The following is a 19,968-nucleotide window of genomic DNA, read 5'->3' as shown; positions in this document are numbered from 1 at the left end:
GTGTCACAGCACATTCAGGGGGAAATCTTTTCCACCCCCTGTGACAACCAGAGTGAAGACACGAGCATTCTGGAGCAATAACTCATATACACTGCAAATCTACTGGGCTGACCATAAGTAAATACTAATCCAAGCCATTGAAAGCTCACATGCTCTAGCACCTTAACAGCACTGCCCAGGACTTTACCACTGTGTGCATCTGGGCTGTTCTTCCTTCCAGAAGGAGCATCACTCCAGCTGCAGGAAGGCCACTAGAAAATATGTGTGGTGTGGAATTCCCATCATCCAAACATTTAATGAAATGAGCAGGAAACTGAGAACAAATCCAGCAGCTGCTGTTGTTACCAGTGTCACAGTCTGCAGGGGCTTCAGGTGGGAATTTCTCCTGCAAGGGTCAGGTCTGTTGGTTCTGTGTGTGCTGTGTTGGGGGAAAACCAGCCCTGCTCCCTTTGCAGTCGCTGTTGGGATGGCTGACAGATCAGGGTGCTGTGGGATTGAAGGCGTTGTTGTGAGTGTAACCATGCAGGGATGGTCACTCCAGAGTGAGTGTGACCATGCAGGGATGGTCACTCCAGAGCTCCTCAGCAGGAAGGCATTGTTCTGAGTGTAACCATGCAGGGATGGTCACTCCAGAGTGAGTGTAACCATGCAGGGATGGTCACATTGTTCTGGGTGTAACCATGCAGGGATGGTCACTCCGGAGCTCCTCAGTGTGAAGGCGTTATTGTGAGTGTAACCATGCAGGGATGGTCACTCCAGAGTGAGTGTGACCATGCAGGGATGGTCACTCCAGAGTGAGTGTGACCATGCAGGGATGGTCACTCCAGAGTGAGTGTGACCATGCAGGGATGGTCACACCGTTGTTCGTGTAACCATTCAGGGATGGTCACTCCGGAGCTCCTCAGTGTGAAGGCGTTATTGTGAGTGTAACCATGCAGGGATGGTCACTCCAGAGTGAGTGTGACCATGCAGGGATGGTCACTCCAGAGTGAGTGTGACCATGCAGGGATGGTCACTCCAGAGTGAGTGTGACCATGCAGGGATGGTCACTCCTGAGCTCCTCAGCGTGTGCAGCCTCAGCACGGCCGCTGGTCAGTCCGTGCCTGGGCAGGGTGCTCTGTCCAGGGCTGCCTTTGTTCCCCCGGAGGGTGTCAGTGACTGCCCCCAGCCCTCCCTGCTCCCCGAGGCGATGCACAGGCAGGTCCTGCGGGTGTCCGTGCCCGGCTTTGCGGGGAGCCCGGGCCCGGAGAGCGGTGCCCGTGCGGTCTCGTGCGGTGCCCAGGCCCGGGGATCCCGCGCCGTTCCCGCCCTCTTTCCCCCTGCCGCTGGTCAGTCCGTGCCTGGGCAGGGTGCTCTGTCCAGGGCTGCCTTTGTTCCCCCGGAGGGTGTCAGTGACTGCCCCCAGCCCTCCCTGCTCCCCGAGGCGATGCACAGGCAGGTCCTGCGGGTGTCCGTGCCCGGCTTTGCGGGGAGCCCGGGCCCGGAGAGCGGTGCCCGTGCGGTGCCCGGGCCCGGGGATCCCGCGCCGTTCCCGCCCCCTTCCCGCCCTCTTTCCCCCCCGTTCCCGCCCCGTTCCCGTTCCCGTTCCCCTTCCCGCCCCGTTCCCCCCCTGTTCCCGCCCGGTTCCCGCGGTTCGGCCCCGGCGGCGCAGGGCGCTGTTCCGGCCGCCGCCACGCGGGGGCGCTGCGCTGTTGGGAGCAGAGCACGGAGCGGAGCGGGGTCTGCATCGAGGTACCCCTGTCCTTGGGACACACAGACACCCGGACAGAGCACACAGACACCCGGACAGAGCACACAGACACCCGGGCAGAGCACAGAGACACCCGGGCAGAACAGAGACACCCGGACAGAGCATACAGACACCCGGACAGAACACACAGACACCCGGACAGAGCACAGAGACACCCGGACAGAACAACACCCGGGCAGAGCACACAGACACCCGGGCAGAGCACAGAGACACCCGGGCAGAACAGAGACACCGGGACAGAACAGAGACAGCCAGGCAGAACCCACAGAACACGGGGTCAGAGCCCACAGCACCCAAACAGAACCCACAGAACACGGGGTCAGAACCCACAAAACACCGGGTCAGAGCCCACAGCACCCAAACAGAACCCACAGAACACTGGGTCAGAACCCACAGAACACGGGGTCAGAACCCACAGAACACGGGGTCAGAGCCCACAGCACCCAAACAGAACCCACAGAACACGGGGTCAGAACCCACAGCACCCAAACAGAACCCACAGAACACGGGGTCAGAACCCACAGCACCCAAACAGAACCCACAGAACACGGGGTCAGAACCCACAGCACCCAAACAGAACCCACAGAACACGGGGTCAGAACCCACAGCACCCAAACAGAACCCACAGAACACGGGGTCAGAGCCCACAGCACCCAAACAGAACCCACAGAACACCAGGTCAGAACCCACAGACACCAGGTCAGAACCCACAGCACCCAAACAGAACCCAGGGCCGCCCGGACACCGGGCCTCGCTTGCCCTCCGAGCCACAGGCACCATCCCAGGCGGGGCTGACCTCAGCGTGACTGCCTTTCCCTGTCACTTGTCCTGAAATCATCCGTTTTGTCTTTTGGGGCTGTTCGAGAGACACGGGGCTCAGGAGAGCTTGTGACACAGCACTACCCTTTGGTTCCTAACAGTTGTTTATTGTATTTATATATGTGTGTGTGTATAGGTACAGATTGACGGGGTCAGAACCCACAGCACCCAAACAGAACCCACAGAACACGGGGTCAGAACCCACAGCACCCAAACAGAACCCACAGAACACCAGGTCAGAACCCACAGACACCAGGTCAGAGCCCACAGCACCCAAACAGAACCCACAGCACCCAAACAGAACCCAGGGCCGCCCGGACACCGGGCCTCGCTTGCCCTCCGAGCCACAGGCACCATCCCAGGCGGGGCTGACCTCAGCGTGACTGCCTTTCCCTGTCACTTGTCCTGAAATCATCCGTTTTGTCTTTTGGGGCTGTTCGAGAGACACGGGGCTCAGGAGAGCTTGTGACACAGCACTACCCTTTGGTTCCTAACAGTTGTTTATTGTATTTATATATGTGTGTGTGTATAGGTACAGATTGTGAAAAACACCATTCACTTGTGTTAAAATTCCAGAAGCTTAATAGTAATAAAATAGTAATGGAAATAGTAATGAAAATGAGGACAATGAGAGGCAATAAAAAGCAAATAATTGCAGACATCAGGGTGCCTGGCACTGCCACAAAGCACACCTTGCTAACAAAGGATTACCCCTTAGAAGCAATAGCCTATTGCATATTCATAGATCTCATATGTGATTCAAACATTCCTTTCAAACCATGGTGTTTCTGCTTAATTTCAGCTTCCCCCCATCTTGTAAATCAGTTTTGTTGGTCCCTCGAAGTCTGGTTGTTCCCAATAAGGAGGCAGTAATTCCTCTCTTGGGATCTTGGTGTCTGTTGCTGTTATCTCTAAACAAAGAATTTCTTGGTTATCTTTTCCATTCCTTGAGCTGGTTACAAAAAGTATCTTACATCACATAGTTTCTATTTTAATGTTACGCTATAGCCTAAAAACGATATTTACCACACTACTTAAAAGAGATTAATAGAGCATAACTTTCCAACATAACACGTACAATATTCATTTTAATACCTGCAAAGAGCCAATCATATAATTTGCATTTTCCACATAGATACAGATGTAGCTATAGATATATGAGGATTATTGCAGAGCCCCAGGACAAGCTCTTGGCCAGGAGGCACAGAGTGTTTGGTACTTCTGACCTGCAAAGGCAGTGATTTTGGGTGATTTTGTTCAAGTCTCAGCTGGCACTGGGGGCACTCTGAGGATGCCTTGGCACGTCTTCCTGCTCAGTGCCAGCCCCTGCTGCGTGCTCCCAAAATCAGAGTTTTTTGTGCAGTGTGCCCTCATTTCAGTGTGACCACTCACCCAGTCCACAGCAGGGCTCTGGGGCTTCCTGTGGGTCAGTTTTTCTGATTTTTGTCAGCGGGTCCACCTTGTTGTGTGCAAAGTTTGGTCACTTGGCTGAGCTCTGACCCATCCTGGGTGGATTTGTCCATGGCCTGAGCCTGTAACAGCCACTTCCCACCTTCCTTCTGCCCAGCCTCCTTTCCTGTGGGAATCAGAAAGACAGAAATCCTCACAGACTCAGGAGGGTTTGATTTACACCTTAGAAGGAGCCTAGACTGATGTGAAAGCAAGGTACACAGACACTGAACAGAGAAATCACAAACTTATGTTTCTATAGTTACAAGTAAGAATAGGCCTGAAGTAAGTAAGAAACTGTATTAGATAAGATAATGATGGGGTTTATAATATAATAATGTGATTGTAGTAGAATAAGCTGAGTTTATATTATAATATATAATATATATCTCTCTATTATTATATATCAGGGATGCTGTTGAAAGGTGTAGTCTTCCTCTGAAGTGGAAGAGGCAGCTGCTGCTCCTCTGGGAAATCCAGTGGAGAAGCTGCTCTGCTGTCCCGAAATCTCAGATTGTATCCAGGTAGGAATGCTTGGCTCCTGCCCTGGGCGGAGCATCTCCCCATGGGATGCTGGAATTTGATCAGCCATGCAGGGACACTCAGTGGCCATGAGCAGCAGATAATTAATAATCAATGACCCATTAACAGCAGAGATCTCCTGGAGGGAGGTTTGACTGTGAGAGAGATAAAGAAAAAACTGCCCAATGAACAGCAGAGAACAGATGGGAATAGAACACACACAGACCTTACAACCCAGGACACCTCCCACCAGGGCCTGTTGTACACCCAAGCTGGGTTTTGCTTGAATTAGTGGTTGCTAAGGGTGATGCCAGTCAGGCTCCAGTTCATTCCAGTTACTCCTGTGTGCAGTTCTGCACCTCTCAGGAAATGCTCCTTTCCATGCAATGCAGAGCACTTGGAAACACCAGCCCAGGCACAGACATGGAATCCTGGTGCATTTTAGAGCTCCTCAAAGCACCCACCCCAGGAAGGGTGCCCAGGACTCCTGTGAAACATCCACTGCATGTGTGGAGAGAGGTGCAGAGAGGGGTTTGAGGTCTGGAGGAATTCCAGAGAGAGTTTCTCTGTCGGGTGGAAGTGTCTTCAGTGTAAAAGTGTGGTACCAGAGGTGGGTGGGGAGTGAGAGCTGGGGGCCAGGCAGCCCCCAGGAATGCTGATGGAGCTCTGGAGCCTGCTCACAGTTGCAGGGAGCCCCAGCTGTGAGGAGGAAGAGCAGCCACAGCTGGTGCAGGTCCCTGGGACGCTCCTCTCCAAGCGCTTCTCCTTTGCCTGGCTGGGTCCCACAGCCTGTGTTTGCCTTTCAGCTCGGGGGTCAGGAGCCTGGAGGAGGTTTGTCTGCAGGTGACAGACCTGCTGCCTGGCCTCAGGAAGCTGAGGAATCTGCTGCCAGAGCACGGCTGCCTGCTGCTGTCCCCGGGCAACTTCTGGCAGAACGACCGCGAGCGCTTCAATGCCGACCCAGATATCATCAAAACCATCCACCAGCATGAGCCAAAGACCTTGCAGACGTCAGCCACTCTCAAAGGTGAGCCAGGGAAGCTGAGAGTTGCCTGCAGCTTCATTGTTATTCCATCCTCACTAATTCCAGCACTGGAATTGCTGATAGTGCCAATTTGGGCAGTATTTTTTCATCCCCAGCAGCCGAAGCTGCCCGGTCTTTGTTGTCTCTCATTTCATATGTGTATTGGAGCCCTGATCTGTCTATGTGAGAAGTGAACAAATCACTCAGTCAGGCTTCTTTGTGCAGGTAAAAATAGCAGGGTTTTGTTCCTCTCACCCTGCACGTGCTCCAGCCTGGCTTTTCCCTCTGTCACGCTCAAAGGCTGCCTCATTGTCACAGATAAATCAACATTTATCCTGCTCCCCTGTGTGTTCTAATTCCTTGCACACAGCCCAAGCTTACAATGGATATCATAAAACTATTTTTATCTGGATATCATCAAACTGTTTTTATCTCTTAGTTATAAAGAAACCCTGTGACCGTGTGTGGGGTCGTTAGTGGTTCCATAATGCCAGAGGAATTGCTGCTTTAAATGCAGGTTGCATCCTTTGGTTTTATTGGAACCTCAGAGAGCTGACAGCATGTGATGTGCTGTATTACATGTCTGAAAAGGGGTTTGTAACCCTGAAGGAAGTTTAAAAGCTGGTTTTGAGCACCCAGGGTGTGAGCTCGCTGTGGTTGGAGCCTCTTATTGGAACCTCAGAGAGCTGACAGCATGTGATGTGCTGTATTACATGTCTGAAAAGGGGTTTGTAACCCTGAAGGAAGTTTGATTTAAAGGCTGTTTTTGAGCACCCAGAGTGTGAGCTCGCTGTGCTTGGAGCCTGCACCCGTGGGCTCTCCCCAGAGCACGGGATATCCTGTGGGATGAGAGCAGCCATTCCTGCTGGAGCTGCTGGCAGGGCCACGTGTGCCCCCTGTGCTGTGTGAGCGCTGTCCCTGATGCCCCCTGTCTCTGCAGACCTGCTCTTCGGGCTGCCTGGCAGGTACAGCGGGGTCAGCCTGTCCAACCGGCGCCGCGTCGTGTCCTACACCGTCACCCTGGGGCTGCAGCGCTACGACTCCAGGTGAGGCCTGCTCTGGCACGGCTGCTTTCCCCTCCCTGATCTTTCCTTGCCCTCCAATTCCCTGTGGTTTAGAGCATCTCACATCTCTGAAGGTGCTTTCTGGGGAGAAAACTTGCTGTGTGTTACGGTAATGAAATACTCTCAGTTCTCAGCCCCCCTTCACAAGCAGGGTCTGTAGCATCCAGAGCTGCTGTGGCATCCACGTCCCAGTGGCTCTGGTTGGACCCAGTTCCTTGTACTCAGACTGCTCTGCTTTCCAGTAAGCACTGGTTCAGCTGGTGGAAAATGTTGGCCAAAGTGGCGTGGATTGAGTGGATCTGAGGACTCTGAGCTGCACAGAATTCCCCAAGGGATGCCTGGGATGGATTTGGCAGCATGGGAGTTTAAAGTTGCTCTTCCAAAACATTGAGCCCTGAGGGCCACTGTGTGGCACCTCCCACCAGCCATTTTTACACAGAATTCTGTAATTCTGGGAAAATTCTGGGAGTGTTTGAGGCCATGGCTTGTTCTGTCCCACAGGCCCAGATTGTGATTAACGAGCCTTTGCTTTCTTTAAACAAAGTTTTGGTGAGCCAGCCCAGCAGACCTCTGCAGAAACCAGGCTCTGGGTGGTTGGGGCCAGCAAGGAGCAGCTTTGGGAGCAAGCTGTGCCCTGCTGCTCCACGTGCAGCCCTGCAGCTGCGTGCTGCCGGGCTCCTGCAGGAGCTGCAGCTGTGCTCCTGGGAAAGGTGAGTGACGTGCTGCTGTCCCCAGGTTCCTGAGCAGCCTGCGCTCCCGGCTGAAGCTGCTGCACCCCAGCCCCAACTGCAGCCTGCGGGAGGAGAGCGTGGTGCACGTGCACTTCAAGGAGGAGATCGGCATCGCCGAGCTCATCCCGCTCGTCACCACCTACATCATCCTCTTCGCCTACATCTACTTCTCCACACGTAGGTCTGGGGCGCCTGGCCGGGGCTCGGGGCTGCAGGCGGTGTCTGTGACCTCACCTGCTCCAGCAGGAGAGGTGGTGGTGGAGTTCTGCCCTCAACTGTCATGGAGAGGATCAAAAACTGTTTATCTGAGTTCTGCTCATTTGCCCCTCTCAGCCAGGGTGCTGTTATTCCTTGTGATCCACCTTTCCCCATCCCTGCAAGTGTCCAAGGTCTGGGATAGTGGATAGATTTCTTTAAAGTCCCTTCCAACCCAAACTATTCCGTGATTAATTGATACCTTCCAAGGTGTTTTCTGTCTTGGGCACCCTTAGATGCCCCAGGAATGCCTTTTTTCCCAGTTTGTTTCATCTATTATCAGACACAGGTTCTGAGCTGGTGGGTTTAAACCTCTCTGGCCACCTTTCAGTTTGGTTCTTCCCATCTCATTGCAGTGCTGGGACTGGTGTGAAATGTGAAGCAGCATTGTCCCCTGTCCCACCTTGTCCTGGGAGGGAGTGCCTGCATTTGGGACATGAGCACTGCAGTGCCTGCATTTCAGACACTGCAGTGCCTGCATTTCAGACATGAGCACTGCAGTGCCTGCATTTGAGACACTGCAGTACCTCAATTTCAGACACTGCAGTGCCTGTATTTCAGACAGTGCAGTGCCTGCATTTCAGACATGAGCACTGCAGTATTTTAATTTCATTTCAGACCCTGCAGTGCCTGCATTTCAGACAGTGCAGTACCTGCATTTCAGACACTGCAGTACCTGCATTTCAGACACGAGCACTGCAGTGCCTGCATTTCAGACCCTGCAGTACCTGCATTTCAGACCCTGCAGTGCCGTCCCTCTGGGCCGGGGATGTCCTGGGACCTGCTGGGGCTGTCCCCCCGTGTCCGTCTGTCCGTGTGCGCGTGTCCGTGCCGTGTGCTGTCCCTGCTCACCTGGCTGGGGCTGTTTTGCAGGCAAGATCGACATGGTGAAGTCCAAGTGGGGCCTGGCGCTGGCGGCGGTGGTGACGGTGCTCAGCTCGCTGCTCATGTCCGTGGGGCTCTGCACCCTCTTTGGCCTCACGCCCACGCTCAACGGCGGGTACGTGCCAGCCCTGCCAGCCCTGCCAGGGCAGCCCTGGGTGCAGGGGAACAAGTCCTGTGTGCTGGACACGGCCACTGATGAACTTGCAGGCAGCCCCGGCGAGGGGAGGGATGAGTGAATGTGGCTCCACGTTCTTAGAAGGCTAGTTTATTATTTTATGGTGTTATAGTGTATTAAAGAATGCTAAACTAAACTATACTAAAGAATAGAGAAAGGATACACACAGAATAATGAATGAATAATGAAAACTCGTGACTCTCTCTTCCAGTCCCTACACCCCTGGCTGTGATTGGTCATTAAGTAAAAACAATTCACATGAAACCAGTCAAACACTCACCTGGTGGACAAACAATCTCCAGACCACATTCCAAAGCAGCAAAACACAGGAGAAGCAATCAGATAATCATTGTTTTCATTTTTCTCTGAGGCTTCTCAGCTTCCCAGGAGAAGAAATCCTGTGGAAGGGATTTTTCCAGGTGACCATCAGGTGCTCACCAGGGATGCAGGGGATGTTCTCCTCTGCTGGCCAGTCCTGGAGATTCCTTACTGCTGAGCAGTTGGCTCTGTGCCTGAAGCAGGAGGGATTGTTGGGATAACACTGGATTTGTTATTCCTGGAGCTGAGCAGGCTCTCCCTCAGCCTCCTCCTGCAGCAGCTCCGTTCTGTCTGCTCAGAGATTCCCAGCCCCAAGGAGCTCATCTCCCATCTCTGTCCTGTGCTGGTGCTCAGAGATTGCCAGCCCCAAGGAGCTCATCTCCCATCTCTGTCCTGTGCTGGTGCTCAGAGATTCCCAGCCCCAAGGAGCTCATCTCCCATCTCTGTCCTGTGCTGGTGCTGCCTGGAGGGCTCACAAGGCTTATGAGCTGAAAGGGCTTTCATTAAAGGCAGGCCTGAGTTGTTCTTGCTGAATTTTGGATTCTGGGGCATGAGCAAGAAGCTGCCCATGAGAGGCTCATCTGTGTTGGTGGTTTTTTCACTCACTGTGGACATTCACTGACATTCCCCCCTTCCAGTGTCTGAGGGAGCCTGCAGGGAAGCTGGAGAGGGATTCTCCATCAGGAACTACAGTGATAGGACAAGGAGCAGTGGTTCAGACTGAAAGAGGGCAAATGTAGGTGAGATAGACAGAAGCAACCCTTCCCTGTGAGGGTGGTGAGGGACTGGAATGGATTCCCAGAGCAGCTGTGGCTGCCCCTGGATCCCTGGCAGTGCCCAAGGCCAGGCTGGACAGGGCTTGGAGCAGCTGGGACAGTGGGAGGTGTCCCTGCCATGGCAGGGGTGGGATGGGATGGTCCTTAAAGGAGGTGGGACACACTCCCTGCTCTCCCTGATGAGTGACCACCACCCCCAGTCCCTCAGGGTGTTCCAGGCCCATCCCTGTTGCTGTACCCGGTGCTGGAGAGCACAGGGCTCTGTCCCTGGGAAGCACCAGGATTAATTTAGTGCTGCTCCACAAGGGGCATTTCCCAGGAATTCCTGCAGCTTTGCAAAAACTGGTTTCTGCCCAAGGCAGAGGAAACACAAACCTTTTCCTTGTGCAGTGTGACACTGAGGGAAGGGGTTGGAGGCTGGTGTCTCCTCACCTCGACTCCCAGGGGCGTGCTTGCTCCAAACCTGCCTCTTTCCCTTCTTTATCTATATGGATCCCCTCCTGAGCTGTGCCTCTGTTCCCTCAGAGAGATATTCCCATACCTGGTGGTGGTGATTGGCCTGGAGAACGTGCTGGTCCTCACCAAGTCCGTGGTGTCCACGCCCGTGGACCTGGAGGTGAAGCTGCGCATCGCCCAAGGTGGGCTCTGCTCGGGGGCTGCAGGGAGGGAAACTGGGGGAGCAGGGGCTGGCAGGGGGCAAAGGCCTCATCCAGGTCTGGGGAGAAACCAGGTGACTTGTACAGCCTTTTGTTTTAAATTCCAAGAACACGATGCTGCTGTTGTGGGCACTGCTTTTTGGGATTCTTGACTGAAACAAGCTAAATAAATATTAAAAATACGAGTAGGGGAGAGTTTCCTAGTGTGGATACTGAGCACTGTCCTCAGGTCATGGATATCAGAAGTGCAGAACACAATCCTACAAAATTCCCCTGAATGTGAGACAGAATTATCTTTTCCATTCTATAAATGCTCTGTGCTTGTGGAAGGATTTAGGTGTGCTCACACCATGGATAAATGGGATTTGCAATCTTCAAAGCTGTTTCTAAACATCAGGGAGAAGAGATTCTAAAGCAATGCTGATTTTAGTTTTAAAAATACGAGTGGTTTGGATCCTAGATGGGAAGCAGGACTCAGAACTTGGGTGGGCTTTTGCACTCAGGAATTTTAGCCTGGAAGGGCCTTTTGGGCCTGTTGCCTGTAGATTCCTGGTTTTAAAGGGGGAAGTGCTGCTCCTTTTGCTGTGTTCATGTCTGGCACAGTGAGGAGGCTGCCCTGACCTGTCCTTGCCCTTCCCCAGGCCTGAGCAATGAGAGCTGGTCCATCATGAAGAACATGGCAACGGAGCTGGGGATCATCCTCATCGGGTACTTCACCCTGGTGCCGGCCATCCAGGTGAGTGGGGCTGCCAGGACAGAGCCTGCCCCTGCAGGGAGCAGGGTCAGGGTCAGGGAATGGGCTGGGCTGCAGAAGCCTTGGAGACCATCAGCTCCAGCTGTTCTGGATTTGCCAAGGCCACCATGAGCCCATGTCCCCCAGTGCCACACAGCTGTTCAAACCCTGCAGGCACGGGGACTGCACCCCTGCCCCGGGCAGTTCCTGTGCCTAACAGCCCCTTTTGGGGAAGAAATTTTCCCTCATTTCTAATCTAAATCTCCCCTGGCACAACCTGAGGTCTTCTCCTCTCATGCTGTCCCTTGTTCCCTGTGAGCAGAGAGGGATTGTGGCCAAAAAGAGCACAGCATGTGAATTAGAATAAATGTCCTTGTGTTCTCACATGGGCTCAGCCCTGAGCTCCAGCCAGGACAAGAGGTGGATCAGGGGGTTGCCAGCAAAGCACTGCTGGCTTCCCTCCTGCTTTGGGGCAGTGGGATTAATCCCTGTCCCACCCACAGGAGTTCTGCCTCTTCGCCGTGGTGGGGCTGGTGTCAGACTTCTTCCTGCAGATGTTCTTCTTCACCACGGTGCTGTCCATCGACATCCGCCGCATGGAGGTGGGCAAGGGGCACGCCAGGGAGGGGGAGCCAGCCCCAGCATCCCCTCTGCAAGGGCAAAGAACAGAGTCAGAACCCCACTGAGCTCAGAAAGGCCTTAAGCACTCCCCAGCAGCACCACGGTGCTCACCACTGACCGTGTCCCCCAGTGCTGTTAAATCCCCCCAGGGATGGGCACTCCACCCCTGTTCTGGGCAGCTGGGCCAGGGCTGGGCAGCCCATTCCAGGAAGAAATTTTTCCTAATATTTAACCTAAACCTTCTCTTGTCAGCTTGGGGCTGTTTCCTGTCATCCTGAGCTGTTAGAATCCCATTTTCATACTTGCTTGACTAACACAGGGATTGGGAACAGAACACTTGAGGGAAAAGACACTCTCAGGAAGAACATGGAGCTGTGGGAGCAAATCCAGAGGAGGCACCAAGTTGATTAGAGGGGTGGAGCAGCTCTGCTGTGAGGAAGGGCTGAGAGAATTGGGATTGCACAGCCTGGAGAAGGAAAGCTTAGAGACCTACTTGTGGTCTTCCACGACCTGAAGGGAGCCACACTGGGGAGAGACATTGGACAGGTTAAGGGGGAGTGTCTTCAAACTGACAGAGAGAAGGTTTATGTTGGATTTTAGGAGAAACTTACCTCTCTGAGGGTGGGCAGGGCTGGCACAGGGTGCCCAGAGCAGCTGTGGCTGCCCCTGGATCCCTGGCAGTGCCCAAGACCAGGCTGGACACTGGGGCTGGAGAAGTGGGAGGTGTCCCTGCCATGGCAGGGGGTGGAATTGGCTTTAAGGTGCCTTCCATGCCAAGCATTCCGTGCTTCCCTGGGTCTGTAAATGGGCTGGGAGGAGACACCAGGGGGTCACTGGGGAGCAGTCCCTGCCCAGGACTCCCTGCCCAGGGCTCTGGGGCTGCCCTGCCCCTCACGCTGCCCCTGGCTGTGTTGCAGCTGGCTGACCTGAACAAGCGGCTGCCCGCCGAGTCGTGCCTGGCCAAGGCGGCGTGCCGTGCCCGCGCGGCGCTGCGCCCGGCGCCGCCGCACACGCCGCACACCATCACCCTGCAGCCGTCCTCGCTGCGCAACCTGCGCCTGCCCAAGCGCCTGCGCGTCATCTACTTCTTCGCCCGCACCCGCCTGGCACAGCGCCTCATCATGGTACGGGCACACGGGGGCACACGGGGCACACGGGGCACTCGGAGTGATGGGGGCACACAGGGAGCTGGGGGCGCTGAAGGGAGATGGGGGGCACACAGGGAGACGGGGGCACATGAGTGATGGGGGGGGCACACACACTGACAGGGTGGCACCCAGACTGCTGGGATGGCACCCAGACTGCTGGGATGGCACCCAGACTGCCGGGGGGGCACCTAGAGTGCTCATCCTGCTCAGGCTGGAGACACAGCTCAAGCTGGGGAGGTGGCACTGAGGGAGCTGTGTCCCTGCCTGGACAGGGCAGTGGCACTGAAGGAGCTGTCTCACCCTGCGCGGGCAGGGACAGGACAGTGGCGCTGAAGGAGCTGTGTCTCTGCCCAGACAGGACAGTGGCACTGAAGGAGCTGTCTCACCCTGCCCGGGCAGGGACAGGACAGTGGCACTGAGCGAGCTGTGTCCCTACCCAGGCAGGGACAAGACAGTGGCACTGAGCGAGCTGTGTCCCTGCCCGGGCAGGGGAAGGACAGTGAAAGGCAGCTGTCTCACCCTGCCCACCCAGGCAGGACAGTGGCACTAAAGGCAGCCATCTCTTCCTACTTAACCAAGCGGCTGCCCGCCGAGTCGTGCCTGGCCAAGGCGGCGTGCCGTGCCCGCGCGGCGCTGCGCCCGGCGCCGCCGCACACGCCGCACACCATCACCCTGCAGCCGTCCTCGCTGCGCAACCTGCGCCTGCCCAAGCGCCTGCGCGTCATCTACTTCTTCGCCCGCACCCGCCTGGCACAGCGCCTCATCATGGTACGGGCACACGGGGGCACACGGGGCACACGGGGCACTCGGAGTGATGGGGGCACACAGGGAGCTGGGGGCGCTGAAGGGAGATGGGGGGCACACAGGGAGACGGGGGCACATGAGTGATGGGGGGGGCACACACACTGACAGGGTGGCACCCAGACTGCTGGGATGGCACCCAGACTGCTGGGATGGCACCCAGACTGCCGGGGGGGCACCTAGAGTGCTCATCCTGCTCAGGCTGGAGACACAGCTCAAGCTGGGGAGGTGGCACTGAGGGAGCTGTGTCCCTGCCTGGACAGGGCAGTGGCACTGAAGGAGCTGTCTCACCCTGCGCGGGCAGGGACAGGACAGTGGCGCTGAAGGAGCTGTGTCTCTGCCCAGACAGGACAGTGGCACTGAAGGAGCTGTCTCACCCTGCCCGGGCAGGGACAGGACAGTGGCACTGAGCGAGCTGTGTCCCTACCCAGGCAGGGACAAGACAGTGGCACTGAGCGAGCTGTGTCCCTGCCCGGGCAGGGACAGGACAGTGGTACTGAGGGAGCTGTGTCCCTGCCTGGACAGGGCAGTGGCACTGAAGGAGCTGTGTCCCTGCCTGGACAAGACAGTGGCACTGAAGGAGCTGTGTCCCTACCCAGGCAGGGACAGGACAGTGGCACTGAGCGAGCTGTGTCCCTGCCCGGGCAGGGGAGGTGGCACTAAAGGCAGCTGTCTCACCCTGCCCACCCAGGCAGGACAGTGGCACTGAGGGAGCTGTGTCCCTGCCCGGGCAGGGGACGTGGCACTAAAGGCAGCTGTCTCACCCTGCCCACCCAGGCAGGACAGTGGCACTAAAGGCAGCCATCTCTTCCTGCACAGGCCGGGACGGTGATCTGGATCGGGATCCTGGTGTACACGGATCCCGCTGGGCTCCGCACCTACCTCACCTCCCAGGTCACCGAGCAGAGTCCCCTGGGGGACGCAGGCCTGCCTGCCATGCCCGTCCCGGGGGGGGTCCTGCCTGCTGGGGACCCCAAGCTCGACCTGTCCGTGTTCCCCTCGGAGCCCGTGCAGCTGCTGGAGAACCAGACGCAGGCGCGGGAGCAGCTGCAGCCCGAGCAGCACGGCTGGGCCCCGGGCCCTGAGGGCAGGGGGCAGCTGGAGCTGGGGACAACGGAGGCACAGGTCACCTGGGGAGCGGAGGATGAGGAGATCTGGAGGAAGCTGTCCTTCAGGCACTGGCCAGCCCTCTTCAGCTACTACAACATCACCCTAGCCAAGAGGCAAGTGGGCCGGCGTGGCGTGCCCCTGGCACGGGGAGCTGGCAGCTGACCCCGGGGGTTTGTCTTGCTCTGTCCCTCATGCTCCCAGCTCACAAAACCTGCTTCCATGGGGCTCATTCCAGGTGTGTGTGGGAGGAGCTGCAGAGCAGGTCCCCTGGGGTGGGCAGAGCTCACAAACCCTCCAGGGCTGTTCCTCTGGCAGTCAGGGTTCTTCCACTCTGCTTGTGCTTGGTGTCTTGTGTCCTTCTTGATCCTGGAAGTTTTAAACTTAGCAAAACAAGAAGAGGAGGCTCAGGGGGGACCTTGTGGCTCTGCACAACTCCTGACAGGAGGGGACAGCCAGGGGGGTCGGGCTGTGCTCCCAGGAACAGGGACAGGAGGAGAAGGAATGGCCTCAAGGCTTTCCTTGGAGGAGGCTCATGGTGAATATTGGGAAAATTCCTTCCCCTGAAGGGTTGTACAGCCCTGGCACAACTGCTCAGAAGGCATGTGGGTGTGTAATGTGTCACTCTTTGAGCCAGGTCTTATGAGCTCTAAGAGGAGCCCATTACACCCAAGACAGCTTTGTTACTTGGAATGGTATAAATATTAGTGCTGGAAATATAAAAGGGTTTAATAAAAGGTAAAATAACAAAGTTCTTACAGAGAAAAAACTGAGCTAGGGGTAAGGGCTACAACACTTTACAAAAGTGATTATTTCCTTTGTTCTCTTCTTTTTCTGCTGAATTACCTAGGTGGGACCTTTGGGCCTCTGTCCAATTGGCAGCCCCAGGTTTGAGGTGAAGTCCCAAAGGTCCTATGAGGTGTCTTTTTACCAAATTGAGGAGAGAAACCTCTGAGCTTTTTGCTTTTTTAAGCAGACAAAGAATAATTTGGTCACTCCATCAACAGAGGGCACATTCCTACAGATGTGGGGTTTGGGGACAAGGGGGAACAGTCAGACCTGATGGTGTCAGAGGGCTTTTGCAGCCTCAGTAATTCCACAATGCTCTGATACAATCACCTGCAAGGGATGGAAGTAGTACACGTGAGGAGGAGACAGCTGAGCTGAAGGAGCTTCTTGGTGAGACCTCCCAGCCTGCAGCACCCAGGAAAGCAGGCTCAAATTCATGGCATCCACTTGATCTCATCAGACTTCATTGCACTGTTGGCTCTTTGAGGGGTTAAACCTGGGGAATAACTTGGAGGAGAGTATTTCCAAGGAGCTCTTTAGTTCAGAGCAGCTGAGGTCAGGCACTGAAAGCGCCGTGGCGGCCCCGTGCCTGTGCCCTCGTGCCCTGCTGAGCTGTTGCCCTGTCCCCCAGGTACATCAGCATCCTGCCAGCCATCCCTGTGACGCTGTACCTGAAGCCCCAGGAGGCGCTGGAGCTGCGGCACCCGCAGGAGGCACGGCGCTCGCAGCCCCTGCTGGGCACGGCCCCGCAGCCGGAGCCGCCCCGCGGCCACCAGGACGTCACCCTCTACAAGTAACTAACTGATGTCACCCTGTACAAGTAACTGATGTCACCCTGTACAAGTAACTAATGTCCCCCTCTGTGAGTAACTACTGTCCCCCTGTACAAGTAACTAATGTCCCCCTCTGTGAGTAACTACTGTCCCCCTGTACAAGTAACTAATGTCCCCCTCTGTGAGTAACTACTGTCCCCCTGTACAAGTAACTAATGTCCCCCTCTGTGAGTAACTACTGTCCCCCTGTACAAGTAACTAATGTCCCCCTCTGTGAGTAACTACTGTCCCCCTGTACAAGTAACTAATGTCCCCCTCTGTGAGTAACTACTGTCCCCCTGTACAAGTAACTAATGTCCCCCTCTGTGAGTAACTACTGTCCCCCTGTACAAGTAACTAATGTCCCCCTCTGTGAGTAACTACTGTCCCCCTGTACAAGTAACTAATGTCCCCCTCTGTGAGTAACTACTGTCCCCCTGTACAAGTAACTAATGTCCCCCTCTGTGAGTAACTACTGTCCCCCTGTACAAGTAACTAATGTCCCCCTCTGTGAGTAACTACTGTCCCCCTGTACAAGTAACTAATGTCCCCCTCTGTGAGTAACTACTGTCCCCCTGTACAAGTAACTAATGTCCCCCTCTGTGAGTAACTACTGTCCCCCTGTACAAGTAACTAATGTCCCCCTCTGTGAGTAACTACTGTCCCCCTGTACAAGTAACTAATGTCCCCCTCTGTGAGTAACTACTGTCCCCCTGTACAAGTAACTAATGTCCCCCTCTGTGAGTAACTACTGTCCCCCTGTACAAGTAACTAATGTCCCCCTCTGTGAGTAACTACTGTCCCCCTGTACAAGTAACTAATGTCCCCCTCTGTGAGTAACTACTGTCCCCCTGTACAAGTAACTAATGTCCCCCTCTGTGAGTAACTACTGTCCCCCTGTACAAGTAACTAATGTCCCCCTCTGTGAGTAACTACTGTCCCCCTGTACAAGTAACTAATGTCCCCCTCTGTGAGTAACTACTGTCCCCCTGTACAAGTAACTAATGTCCCCCTCTGTGAGTAACTACTGTCCCCCTGTACAAGTAACTAATGTCCCCCTCTGTGAGTAACTACTGTCCCCCTGTACAAGTAACTAATGTCCCCCTCTGTGAGTAACTACTGTCCCCCTGTACAAGTAACTAATGTCCCCCTCTGTGAGTAACTACTGTCCCCCTGTACAAGTAACTAATGTCCCCCTCTGTGAGTAACTACTGTCCCCCTGTACAAGTAACTAATGTCCCCCTCTGTGAGTAACTACTGTCCCCCTGTACAAGTAACTAATGTCCCCCTCTGTGAGTAACTACTGTCCCCCTGTACAAGTAACTAATGTCCCCCTCTGTGAGTAACTACTGTCCCCCTGTACAAGTAACTAATGTCCCCCTCTGTGAGTAACTACTGTCCCCCTGTACAAGTAACTAATGTCCCCCTCTGTGAGTAACTACTGTCCCCCTGTACAAGTAACTAATGTCCCCCTCTGTGAGTAACTACTGTCCCCCTGTACAAGTAACTAATGTCCCCCTCTGTGAGTAACTACTGTCCCCCTGTACAAGTAACTAATGTCCCCCTCTGTGAGTAACTACTGTCCCCCTGTACAAGTAACTAATGTCCCCCTCTGTGAGTAACTACTGTCACCCTGTACAAGTAACTAACTGATGTCCCCCTCTACAAGTAACTGATGTCCCCCTCTGCGAGTAACTAATGTCACCCTCTGTGAGTAACTACTGTCACCCTGTACAAGTAACTAACTAATGTCACCCTCTACAAGTAACTGATGTCACCCTGTACAAGTAACTGATGTCACCCTGTACAAGTAACTAATGTCACCCTCTGTGAGTAACTACTGTCACCCTGTACAAGTAACTAACTAATGTCACCCTCTGCAAGTAACTGTCACCCTCTACAAGTAACTAACTGCCCCAGCTGGGGCTGCCTCGGGCTGTGATCTGCTGGGAGGGGAGGAAGCTCCTGGAGCTTCGCTGCCAGGGCTCGGCGTGCTCCAGTGCAAAGGGAAGTGGATGCATCCTGGCAGACTCCCCTCAGCTGAGAGCAGGAATGGGCTCCTGCTGCAGTGTGGGGCTGGTCACAGGGTGACGAGGGCAGAATGGGGGTTTAAATGTGATTTCATAAAGGGACCTTAAAACTAATCCAGTCCCACTCTGTGCCATGGCAGGGACACCTCCCACTGTCCCAGGCTGCTCCAAGCCCTGTCCAACCTAGCCTTGGGCACTGCCAGGGATCCAAGGGCAGCCACCACCTGGATATAATTTGATAATGGTTTATTTGGAGTCAGATCAAACTCTGGTGCAAGGAGCTCCCATCTCTGTGGAGACAACAGCTCACAACCCCTGCCTGAATCTGCACGTGCTGAACACACTGTTATCCCATCCCCAGCTGGTGTTTTCTTAAAATCTTAGTTACTCATTACTTCCCTTACTGAAAAGCCTCAAAATCGTGTGGAAATTGTCATTTTCCCATTAAGCCCCCCTTAATTTCCAACAAACCTCTGTAATTTGTTGACAAGCTTTCTCAGCTGAGAAATTCAGACCGGCACATGAGTAATCCTGGCACGACACTTCCCAAATCTACCCGTGGACTAGAAACTGGAGTTTATTTTCTTACCTCCTTGCCTGGTGTGTGTCTCCCGCAGGGTGGCTGCTCTGGGGCTGGCGTCAGGCATCTTGCTGGTGCTGCTGCTGTTCTGCCTGTACCGGGTGCTGTGCCCCAAGAACTACGGGCAGAACGGGCCGGGCCGGCGCCGCCGCGGGGACCTGCCCTGCGACGACTACGGCTACTCGCCCCCCGAGACCGAGATCGTGCCCCTGGTCCTCAGGGGACACCTCATGGTACGTCCAGCTGAGGAACAGCACCTAAGGAAAGGTTATTGGGGCGTGAAATTCCTGCAGCACGCTCTCAGCTCCTCCTGGGGCTGCCTGGCTGCAGTTCCCACCATCACCGCCTCTGCTCCCGTTCCCTGCTTTGCTGGGATACCTGCACATTGCTGAGCTCCAGGGGACAGCTGGGTGTGGCACTGGTGGCCCTGGATGTGGCACTGGTGCCCTGGACGTGGCACTCTGGATGTGGCACTCGGAGCTCTGGATGTGGCACTCGCTGCCCTGCATGTGGCACTGGTGCCCTGGGCTGGGTGATGGGATGGGGATCAGTCACAGGTGTGACTCCGTGGTCTGGGAGGGCTTTTCCAGCTAGAATGAGTCTGGGATTCTTCCTGTTCTGAGATGAAACAAAGCTCTTGGCATTCAGACAGAGGAGTTTGCAGTGCTAGGCTGTGTCTGCCAGGAAAGCTGTGTCTGCTCCTGATCCTGCCTTCAGACTGGGACGGAACTCTTTAGGGAAGGCAAGACAGATGGAATTGAATTTGCAGCAGTCCAGTGCACACTGAGGTCTCTGGGCAGAGATCCTGGAATCCCAGAGTGGTTTGGGTTGAAAGAGACCTTGAAACTCATCCAGTGCCATCCCTGCCATGGCAGGGACACCTTCCACAAGCCCTGTCCAGCCTGGCCTCAGACCCTTCCATG

General features: G+C 55.0%; 1 protein-coding gene across 1 annotated transcript in view; it reads left to right on the top strand.

The window, feature by feature from the left end:
• Nucleotides 1-19,968, top strand: part of LOC120510622 (SREBF chaperone) — a 54,497-nt gene that overhangs the window by 25,627 nt on the left and 8,902 nt on the right. The window contains exons 5-15 of the mRNA XM_039726609.1: nucleotides 5,347-5,567; nucleotides 6,505-6,610; nucleotides 7,364-7,536; nucleotides 8,488-8,614; nucleotides 10,294-10,406; nucleotides 11,066-11,160; nucleotides 11,661-11,759; nucleotides 12,696-12,902; nucleotides 14,547-14,950; nucleotides 16,255-16,416; nucleotides 19,083-19,278. Of these exons, the coding sequence (XP_039582543.1) occupies nucleotides 5,347-5,567; nucleotides 6,505-6,610; nucleotides 7,364-7,536; nucleotides 8,488-8,614; nucleotides 10,294-10,406; nucleotides 11,066-11,160; nucleotides 11,661-11,759; nucleotides 12,696-12,902; nucleotides 14,547-14,950; nucleotides 16,255-16,416; nucleotides 19,083-19,278 (1,903 nt within the window). The remainder of the gene's footprint in view (nucleotides 1-5,346; nucleotides 5,568-6,504; nucleotides 6,611-7,363; nucleotides 7,537-8,487; nucleotides 8,615-10,293; nucleotides 10,407-11,065; nucleotides 11,161-11,660; nucleotides 11,760-12,695; nucleotides 12,903-14,546; nucleotides 14,951-16,254; nucleotides 16,417-19,082; nucleotides 19,279-19,968) is intronic.

The sequence above is a fragment of the Passer montanus genome, unplaced genomic scaffold (genome assembly GCF_014805655.1).
Source record: "Passer montanus isolate IOZ18808 unplaced genomic scaffold, ASM1480565v1 scaffold59, whole genome shotgun sequence".
NCBI lineage: Eukaryota > Metazoa > Chordata > Aves > Passeriformes > Passeridae > Passer > Passer montanus.
Note: the sequence above shows the minus strand (reverse complement) of the source record. Positions and strands in the feature narration are given on the sequence as shown.